This window comes from Salvelinus sp. IW2-2015, unplaced genomic scaffold (genome assembly GCF_002910315.2).
Source record: "Salvelinus sp. IW2-2015 unplaced genomic scaffold, ASM291031v2 Un_scaffold1451, whole genome shotgun sequence".
Taxonomy (NCBI): Eukaryota; Metazoa; Chordata; class Actinopteri; order Salmoniformes; family Salmonidae; genus Salvelinus; species Salvelinus sp. IW2-2015.
The window spans coordinates 187,457-198,798 of record NW_019942916.1 but is presented as its reverse complement, the minus strand read 5'-3'; the positions used below and the strand labels follow the sequence as shown (position 1 = coordinate 198,798).

The 11,342-nt window shown below is 42.4% G+C and overlaps 1 protein-coding gene across 1 annotated transcript; it reads left to right on the top strand.

Annotated features, from left to right (window-relative positions):
* Positions 1-692: 692 nt before the first annotated feature.
* On the top strand, positions 693-10,985 carry LOC112070891 (LHFPL tetraspan subfamily member 5 protein-like). Its single transcript, XM_024138343.2, has 4 exons — positions 693-1,368; positions 3,792-3,957; positions 10,088-10,324; positions 10,519-10,985. The coding sequence occupies exons 1-4, from the start codon at positions 1,087-1,089 to the stop codon at positions 10,527-10,529; spliced, it is 696 nt and encodes a 231-aa protein (XP_023994111.1). The 5' UTR covers positions 693-1,086; the 3' UTR covers positions 10,530-10,985.
* The last annotated feature ends 357 nt before the right edge of the window (positions 10,986-11,342 follow it).

The window sequence follows — 11,342 nt, the reverse complement described above, 5'->3', positions numbered from 1 at the left end:
CATTGAAGCAAGTTCAAGGCCGACCGTGGTACTGCAGAAAACAGGATAGGGAATGGGGAAATGGCCATCTTCGTGGTGAATCTTCACTTGAAACGATTATTTTAAAATTGCACACAGAAAAGTTCTAAGGATAATTTAGTTGCTGTCGGAAGTTCAACTTGAGTTACTCAATTAGAGGGGGCAGCACTGAGAATTTACATCCTGGAGTACCTCAAACTGCGCGTTTTYTGTCTCCATGAGATGCCATCTTAACCYATTTCATTTGGCTTTAATGCGCTATTAAGTCTTCAAATYGAAATGAATGGTGTCACGTGATTGATGGCTTTGTACTTAAATGTTACCCAGAAACGATATGATATTGAGATAAAAACGGCTGCATTGGACATTTAATATTGTAACAAAGCTATGTTGTGTTATTAAAAACTACTACTTTTTGCGTTTGTGAACAATGTTGAAGTTATTACATCACATTGAAGAATTGTCCCGTTAGTCAACAGCCTTATAAATAAATCAAATGACTAACACGTAGTTAGATGTATCTGGTTCCACTAAGCAACGTGCTCCATCACTCCTAACGCCTCTCATCTCCTTACCTTGAATAATTCAACATATCACACCATTACTTGCACGGTTTGTTTCCAACACCTTAGGAGACACACCAACTCTTAWCAAGTAGGATCTGTCGGCTGCTACAGAGCACTGATCTTCTCACGGARTTCAAGGCGAAGTAAAACAAAGACAATGACCTGAGCGCTCAGTGGGTCTTGTATTAGAAAATATTTGTTTTGTGGACTTAAATCTTCCTTTTATACATTCAATTATAATTTTATATGACAAGTTAATCTGGATCCTTGGAAGTGTCTGGCAGACGACCAAACGGAGCGTTCACTGAAAACAAGTTGGCATTGAAGAGAAACTRAAACGGACAGTAACTGACAGTAAGTGCTGAGAAGTATCTCACCTGAAAGCTTCATGCTCATACTCTCTGGTGCCTCAAGACGGGTGACTTTCTGGTGACTCGAGAAGAGTTATCTGCGCATCTTCCACGTCTTCACCCTCAACGCCATCTATTTGCTCGTCAACAAGATGTCAACAACAGAGAAAGTCGAGACCAAATCAAAAAGTGAGAAAATGCTCCCTGCACAGGAGGCGGCCAAAATCTATCACACCAACTACGTCAGGAACGCGCGAGCCGTCGGCGTCCTGTGGGCGATATTCACCATCTGTTTTTCCATCATAGAAATGGTGGTGTTCATCCAACCGTACTGGATCGGAGACAGCGTCAACACCCCGCAGGCCGGATACTTCGGCCTGTTTCACTACTGTATCGGCAACGCGCTGACCTCTGAGCTCATCTGTAAAGGCAAGGCACTTAAAGGGTCAATCTGCAGTTACTACATCTGTAAAGGCAAGGCACTTAAAGGGTCAATCTGCAGTTACTACATCTATTTTTGGACATAAAAATAAGTGATATGAACCCGATGATTCTTGAATATAATTTATAAGCTTAGTTAAGGTTAGTATTTACATCCACTGGTATTTTCATTTTTTATTTAGGCTCTGCTCCTCAACTATTGTACCTCATCAGAACCCAAACTATAAGATTGTTTTACTCCAAATGTTTGTAAACAAAGTACATGTAATCAWTCACTGTATAGCCTCAAAGTYTGGTTACAAATATTATTTTGATATCATGGATGGTCAGTCCTTGCAWCCATAGCTCTGTCTATACATTTGAGAGTGMTAAKATTTCTCCAGTCCCATCCRGCCGATTTTTACKGAAACAGTGCCAGGGAGTCGCTTTGTAATTGTTTCAACAGCWGATTGCCCCTTTAAAGGGTCACTTTACACAATAACTATCTTTTAGTATTTTGTTCATTAGTCCACCGTTGACACAATGTCAGCAGTTCATTCTTCAGTACAGAGTAAAAACTGTGATGAGAATGAAAAAACACATCCCTTTGAACCATTGTAATAATCACTAAACTGCTTAATGGGCGTAGTATGACTGCCCTCTGCTCCAGCCTCTCCAACCCACAGAGATCCTATACTAATAGTAGTATGACTGCCCTCTGCTCCAGCCTCTCCAACCCACAGAGATCCTATACTAATAGTACGTATGACTACCCTCTGCTCAGCTCTCCAACCCACAGAGATGCTATACTAATAGTAGTATGACTGCCCTGCTCCAGCCTCTCCCACCACAGAGATCCTATACTGAATAGTAGTATGAGCCTGCCTCTGCTCTAGCCTCTCCAACCCACCAGAGATCCTATACTAAAGTAGTATGGACCTGCCCTCTGCTCAGCCTCTCAACCACAGAGATGCATATACTAATTGAAGATTGTGGATCTGTGTGGCTAGCATGGACGGTAGGATGACTGACAGTGAAGGGTGAACAGGTGGTCACGTGTCAGGTGACAGAAAGAATGGAAGGACGGAGGCAGGAATTCCTTTAACCAATAAGTGGTATATTTATACTGGAGTAGTGGGATTTCATGGAGCACAGAACTTCTGGAGCAGACGGAGTTAAGGAAGAGAAAGCAGCGAGATCAGGGCGATGCCGTTTTCCTCCTTTTATGTGGATGAGATCTGTCCGTCATTGCCACCTGACCTAATTAAAGCGCCCCTGGCTCAGCTGAGTAAGTGCCATGATTAAAGGATTATTCCACCAACTCCACTGGTGCCTTTTCTAACACTAATAGTAGTATGACTGCCCTCTGCTCCAGCCTCTCCAACCCACAGAGATCCTATACTAATAGTAGTATGACTGCCCTCTGCTCCAGCCTCTCCAACCCACAGAAATCCTATACTAATATAGTATGCTGCCCTCTGCTCCAGCCTCTCTAACCCACAGAGTCCTATACTAATACTAGTATGCTGCCCTCTGCTCCCCTTCCAACCCACAGAGATCCTATACTAATAGTAGTATGACTGCCCTCTGCTCCAGCCTCTCCCAACCCAGAGATCCTATACTAATAGTAGTATGACTGCCCTCTGCTCCAGCCTCTCTAACCCACAGAGATCCTATACTAATAGTAGTATGACTGCCCTCTGCTCCAGCCTCTCCAACCACAGAGATCCTATACTAATAGTAGTATGACTGCCCTCTGCTCCAGCCTCTCCACACACAGAGATCCTATACTAATAGTAGTATGACTGCCCCTTTGCTCCAGCCTCTCTAACCCACAGAGATCCTATACTAATAGTAGTATGACTGCCCTCTGCTCCAGCCTCTCCAACCCACAGAGATCCTATACTAATAGTAGTATGACTGCCCTCTGCTCCAGCCTCCCAACCCACAGAGATCCTATACTAATAGTAGTATGCTGCCCTCTGCTCCAGCCTCTCCAACCCACAGAGATCCTATACTAATAGTAGTATGACTGCCCTCTGCTCCAGCCTCTCTAACCCACAGAGATCCTATACTAATAGTAGTATGACTGCCCTCTGCTCCAGCCTCTCCAACCACAGAGATCCTATACTAATATAGTATGGCGCCCTCTGCTCAGCTCTCTAACCCACAGAGATCATTACTAATAGTAGTATGGCTGCCCTCTGCTCCACCTCTAACCCACAGAGATCTATACTAATAATATGATGTCATCCTCTGCTCCACCTCTCTGTATGTGTAGCCTGTTCTGTGTGTGCAGCTATTCTGTGTGTCTTTCGGAGGGGTTTGAATAACGCAGAAGACATTTTTCATTGGACATCAGAGATCATTGCAGTAATCTCTCTCTTTCCTCCCCTCAACCTGCTTCCTCTCCTCCTCCTCCTCTTCATAAAGGAAGTGCCTTGGACTTTCGTCCATCCCGTCCCCAGCCTTTAGAACAGCCCTCTTCTTCGTGGGTACATCCATGCTGCTGATAGTGGGCTGTATGGTCTGTTTACTCTGTTTCTGGTTTTGCAACACTGGGAGCGTCTACAAGATCTGTGGGTGGATGCAGTTTGCATCAGGTGAGATTAGAAGACATTCTCTAACCTAACTAGCCTGTACATTTTAATGTATATTGTATTAAAATGCCCTTGCTGGTCCACCTCTTTATCAGCCTCTAGCAACCTTGGCTCACAAACAGTCATACGGTATGTACAGTCATACCGCCCCCTGGTTGTAGTTGTCATCCCCGTTGTCCAGGAGAGGTGACAAACCTATCGTGTATAGTCAGTGACTCCCCAGTGACATCTCTCCTCTTTCAGAGGTGGCTTGGGTCCAGTGCTATTGTCAGCAGATGACAACAACTCTGTGGACGCCAGCCCGAAGGGATTCTGTTTGAGTCCAGATTCTGACACCTACGTTCACGCCTACCTTCAAGGGGTAGATGGATTACATGTGACATGATACATGTAATGTTTTGTCTCTTAGTACAGTCTATATCTATACGGAAGGTCCGTACGTACTCAGGTTTTACAACGGATGTACAAGGCTTTTGACACACAGTTATGATATCTCAGGTATTATTGGCAAAACCATTGTGGATAGTCTGTCTGTCTGTCTGTCTGTCTGTCTGTCTGTCTGTCTGTCTGTCTGTCTGTCTGTTCTGTCTGTCTGTCTGTCTGTCTGTCTGTCTGTCTGTCTGTCTGTCTGTCTGCCTGCCTGCGCCTGCCTGCCTGCCTGCCTGCCTGCCTGCCTGCCTGCCTGCCGCTGCCTGCCTGCCTGCCTGCCTGCCTGCCTGCCTGCCTGCCTGCCTGCCTGCCTGCCTGCCTGCCTGTCTGTCTGTCTGTCTGCCTGCCTGCCTGCCTGCCTGCCTGCCTGCTGCCTGCCTGCCTGCCTGCCTGCCTGCCTGCCTGCCTGCCTGCTCCCTGTCTGTCTGTCTGTCTGTCTGTCTGCCTGCCTGCCTGCCTGCCTGCTGCCTGCCTGCCTGCCTGCCTGCCTGTCTGTCTGTCTGTCTGTCTGCCTGCCTGCCTGCCTGCCTGCCTGCCTGTCTGTCTGTCTGTCTGTCTGTCTGTCTGTCTGTCTGTCTGTCTGTCTGTCTGTCTGTCTGTCTGCCTGCCTGCCTGCCTGCCTGCCTGCCTGTCTGTCTGTCTGTCTGTCTGTCTGTTCTGTCCCACAAACAGTCATACAGTACATATCCACTCAATCATTCACTGTATTGCTATAGGCATTCACCTCCATATGTATTCAGACAGTAAATTGTAAATGTGTCTCTATACTCKAGCATTTTGGATTTGAGATCAAATGTTTCATATGAGGCGACAGTACAGAATGTCACCTTTTATTTTGAGGATTTTTTTCATACATATCTGTTAAATCCTTTAGAAATAAAAACACTTTATGTATCTAGTCCCCCCCCCCTATTTGAAGAAGTCATAAGTATTTGGACAAATTCACTTACAGTGTAATAAAGTAGTCAAAAGAGTAGTATTTGGTTCCATATTCCTTGTACTTAATGATTACATCAAGCTTGTGACTCCACAAACGTGGATGCATTTGCAGTTTATTTTGGTTGTGTTTCAGATTACATTCTGCCCAATAGGAACATTTGATCTCAAATTCAAAATGTTGGAGTATGGAAACAAATTAAAATGTTTAGCTTTACTGACCAAATACATATGGACGTCTCCAAGGCCAGTGTATATCCTTGGTCTGTCCCCAGCCATCCTGATGGGCTGTATGATCTACCCTGACGGCTAAGAAGCTCCCTGTCTGCGTATCTGACTGTCTAACCCACGTGTCAAACTCATTCAAGCCATCCCGCGGGTCTTTTGAGTAAAAAAACAACATATATATACAATACTGTTCAAAAGTTTGGGGTCACTTAGAAATGTCCTTGTTATTTAAAGAAAAGCAWWWWWWWTTGTCCATTAAAATAACATKAAATTGATCAGAAATACAGTGTAGACWTTGTTAATGTTGTAAATGACTATGGTAGCTGGAAACAGKTGATTTTTWAAATGGAATATKWACATAGGCGTACAGAGGCCCATTATCAGCAACCATCACTCCTGTGTTCCAATGGCATGTTGTGTTAGCTAATCCAAGTTTATCATTTAAAAGGCTAATTGATCATTAGAAACCCCTTTTGTAATTATGTTAGCACAGCTGAAAACTGTTGTTCTGATTAAAGAAGCAAAAAACGGGCCCTTTAGACTAGTTGAGTATCTGGAGCATCAGCATTTGTGGGTTCGATTTACAGGCTCAAAATGGCAGAAACAAAGAACTTTCTTCTGAAACTCATCAGTCTATTCTTGTTCTGAGAAATGAAGGCTATTCCATGTGAGAAATTTCCAAGAAACTGAAGATCTCGTACAACGCTGTGTACTACTCCCTTCACAGAACAGCGCAAACGGCTCTAACCAGAATAGAAAGAGGGTTGGGAGGCCCCGGTGCACAACTGAGCAAGAGGACAAGTACATTAGAGTGTCTAGTTTGAGAAACAGACGCCTCACAAGTAGAGGTCGACTGATTAATCAGCATGGCCGATTAATTAGGGCCGATTTTCAAGTTTTCATAAACAATTGGTCAGCATTTTTGGTGCCGATTATGTCCATTACATTGCATTCCACGAGGAAACTGCGTGGCAGGCTGACCACCTGTTACACGAGTGCAGCAAGGAGGTAAGGTAAGTTGCTAGTTAGCATTAAACTTATCTTATAAAAAACAATCAATCTTCACATAATCACTAGTTAACTACACATGGTTGATGATATTACTAGGTTAACCAGCTTGTCCTGCGTTGCATATAGTCAATGCGGTGCTGTTAATTTATCATCGAATCACAGCCTACCGCCAAACGGGGGATGATTTAACAAAAGCACAATCGTTGCCGAATGTACCTAACCATTAACATCAATGCCTTTCTTATATCAATACACAGAAGTATGTTTTTTAAACCTGCATATTTAGTTAAAATAAATTAATGTTAGCAGGCAATATTAACTGGGAATTGTGTCCTTCTCTTGCGTTCATTGCACACAGAGTCAGGGTATATGCAACCGTTTGGGCCTCCTGGCTCGTTGCGAACTATTTGCTAGAATTTTACATAATTATGACATAACATTGAAGGTTGTGCAATATTTAGAATTAGGGATGCCACCCGCTAGATATATATGGAACGGTTCGTATTTTCACTGAAAGAATAAATGTTTTGTTTCAAAATGATAGTTTCCGGATTTGACCATATTAATGACCTAAGGCTTGTTTTTCTGTGTTATATTATAATATAGTTAAGTCTATGATTTGATATTTGATAGAGCAGTCTGACTGAGGGTGGTAGGCAGCAGCAGGCTCGTAAGCATTCATTCAAACTTTACTGCGTTTGCCAGCAGCTCTCAGCAATGCTTGAAGCACAGCGTCTTAATGATTCAAGCCTATCAACTCCGAGATTAGGCTGGCAATACTATAGTGCCTATAGAAACATCCAATAGTCAAAGGTATATGAAATACAAATGGTATTTAGAGAATTAGTGGACTCGTCATAATTCCTATAATAACTACAACCTAAAACTTCTTAACTGGGAATATTGAACCGCCACCAGCTTTCATATGTTCTGAGCAAGGAACTTAAATGTTAGCTTTTTTACATGGCACATATTGCACTTTTACTTTCTTCTCCAACACTGTGTTTGTGCATTATGTAAACCAAATTGAGCATGTTTCATTATTTATTTTGAGACTAAATAGATTTATTTGATGTATATATTAAGTTAAAATAAGTGTTCATTCAGTTTGTTGTAATTATCATTATTACACTCTAATGTCCTCTTGCTCAGTTGTGCCACGCGGGGCCTCCCACTCCTCTTTCTATTCTGGTTAGAGCCAGTTTGCGCTGTTCTGAGAAAGGAGTAGTACACAGCGTTGTACGAGATCTCAGTTTTTGGAAATTTCTCATGGAATAGCCTTATTTCTCAGAACAAGAATAAAGACTGACGAATTTCAGAAGAAAGGTCTTTGTTTCTGGCAATTTTGAGCCTGTAATCGAACCCACAAATGCTGATGCTCCAGATACTCAACTAGCTAAAAAAGGCCAGTTTATTGCTTTATTGCATTTCTAAGTGACCCACACTTTTGAACGGTAGTGTATATACAGTACCAGTCAAAGGTTTGGACACACCTACTCATTCAAGGGATAAAATATTAACTATTTTCTACATTATAGAATAATAGTGAAGAATCAAACCTATGAATTAACACGTATGGAATCATGTAGTAACCAAAAAAGTGTTAAACAAATCAAACTTTATGTTAGATTCTTCAAAGTAGCCACCTTTTCCTTGACAACAGCTTTGCACACTCTTGGCATTCTCTCAACAAGCTTCATGAGGAATGCTTTTCCAACGTCTTGAAGGAGTTCCCACACATGCTGAGCACTTGTTGGCTGCTTTTCCTTCACTCTGCGTTCAAACTCATCCCAAACGATCTCAATTGGGTTGAAGGCGGGTGATTGTGGAGTCCAGGCCATCTGATGCAGCACTCCATCACTCTCCTTCTTGGTCAAATAGCCCTCACACAGCCTGGAGGTGTGTTGGGTCATTTGTCCTGTTGAAAACAAAAAATGATAGTCCCACTAAGCAGCAAACCAGATGGGATGGGTATCGCGGCAGAATGCTGTGGTAGCCATGCTGGTTAAGTGTGCCTTGAATTCTAAATAATCACAGACAGTGTCACCAGCAAAGCACCCACATTACACCTCCTCCTCCATGCTTCATGGGCGAAACCACACATGCGGAGATCATCTGTTCACCTACTCTGCGTCTCACATAGACACGCGGTTGGAACCAAAAATCTCAAATTTGGACTCATCAGACCAAAGGACAGATTTCCACGTCAAGTTCCATTCTCGTGTTTCAAGCAAGTCTATTCTTATTTGTGTCCTTTAGTAGTGGTTTTCTTTGCAGCAATTCAAGGCCTGATTCACCAGTCTCCTCTGAACAGTTGATGTTGAGAATGTGTCTGTCACTCATGTCCAATGTTTGTACATTATTTTTTAGATTATACGTTCTTTAAGTAACGATCTCATCACTTGAATGAAGAATAACTCTATATTTATTATGCATGACTACAATTTACAGTCTCTTCCACTCTGTCTAGCTTGATAACAGTCATTTACAGTCTCTTACTCTGTCCATCTTGATAACAGTCATTTAGTCTCTACACTCTGTCCAGCTTGATAACAGTCATATAGTCTCTCACTCTGTCCACTTGATAACAGTCATTATAGTCTCTCACTCTGTCCATCTTGATAACAGTCATTTATAGTCTCTCACTCTGTCCAGCTTGATAACAGTCTTTATAGTCTCTTCACTCTGTCCATCTTGATAACAGTCATTTTGTCTCTCACTCTGTCCAGCTTGATAACAGTCATCTATAATCTCTACACTCTGTCCACTTGATAAAAGTCATTATAGTCTCTTACACTCTGTCCATGCTTGATAACAGTCATTTATAGTCTCTAACTCTGTCCATCTTGATAACAGTCATTTATAGTCTCTTCACTCTGTCCAGCTGATAACAGTCATTTATAGTCCTTCACTCTGTCCATCTTGAACAGTCATTTATAGCTCTCTCACTCTGTCCATCTTGATAACAGTCATTTATAGTCTCTTCACTCTGTCCATCTTGATAACAGTCATTTATAGTCTCTTCACTCTGTCCAGCTTGATAACAGTCATTTATAGTCTCTTCACTCTGTCCATCTTGATAACAGTCATTTATAGTCTCTTCACTCTGTCCAGCTGATAACGTCATTTATAGTCCTCTCACTCTGTCCACTTGATAACAGTCATTTATAGTCTCTTCACTCTGTCCAGCTAGATAACAGTCATTTACAGTCTCTTCACTCTGTCCCAAGCTAGATAACAGTCATTTATAGTCTCTTCACTCTGTCCAGCTAGATAACAGTCATTTATAGTCTCTTCACTCTGTCCAGCTAGATAACAGTCATCAAAACAAAAGCTAAACAGTCAGGGAGCATCAAAAATTKAAAAAGTGATGGATAGAGAATTACAGTATTTTTAACGAATTTTGAGGGTGAATATTTGCGGCCCTCCGGACCACGGTGAAGACCGAATGCAGCCCACGGTGAAAATGAGTTTGGCACACCTGATAACGGTAACGGTAACGTCCGCCTGTCCGTCCCTCCCTCCCCAGCCATCCTGATGGTGATGGGCTGTATGATCTACCCTGACGGCTGGGACGCCCCGGAGGTGAAGAGGATGTGTGGCGAGCGGACAGGCAAGTACACCCTGGGGAACTGTACAGTGAGGTGGGCCTACATCCTGGCTATGATCTGTGTCTTGGACTCTCTCATCCTGGCCTTCCTAGCCTTCACACTGGGTAACAGACAGGACAAACTGCTGCCGGATGACTTCGAAGTGGAGGGGCAAGGTGAGAGAATAAAATTAGGTGATATTTGTTGTGTGAGAGATTAATTTTTTTTAAATGGGGGGGGGGGGATTTTTTGTAGCATGAGGGATACAGAAGAGTAAATGGCTTGGAGTGTGGGACACTGGGATTATCTCAGGACATCTCCCTATTTTTTTTTATTTATCTAATTTTCATTCATCCTGTTTCCATTCCAGAAAAGCAATGAGGCACTGGAGTAAGAAGAGACGGAAGAACAATGCATCATTCTGGCACTCATGATTATCAGGCCAGGGATACGGCAAGGCCTCCACGGCTAGTGTTTTTACAATATACACAAAGGTGTCCTTTCCTCCAAAAACATGTTGTTTTATGACTCATTATGCTAGAGGGCAGTTCTTTAGACTGTACTGTCCCCAACGGCACCCTGTTTTCATGTGGTGTTTTACCCTCTTTTGAGCCTTGGTAATTAAAGTTTTATTGTAATATTTTGGATGAATTAAATGTTCTCTGTAAACAATAAGTGTACAATCGTCAATACACATTTTACTTTCTGAATGAAATTCTAAAGTTTTCTGTTCCTTGGTAAGTTCATTGTGCTTCTCATGAAAAACTGTTCCATCAACAGTAGTTGGGCAAAGAATCAAGCTTGACAAGAGGCATTGCAGAACTGATAATATGAAGACCTTTTGTTTTATTGTACAGTGTGGGGTGGTATACAATTTTATAGTGTCTTAAATTGACATTTCAAATATGTGTGATTAACCCTGACTGGCGAAACGGAGCTTGATGCACAGTTGAAGTCGGAAGTTTACATACACCTTAGCCAAATACATTTAAACTCAGTTTTTCACAATTCCTGACATTTAATCCTAGTAAAAAWTCCCTGTCTTAGGTCTGTTAGGTTCACCACTTTATTTTAAGAATGTGAAATGTCAGAATAATAGTAGAGAATTACTTATTTCAGCTTTTATTTCTTTCATCACATTCCCAGTGGGTCAGACGTTTACATACACTCAATTAGTATTAGGTAGCATTGCCT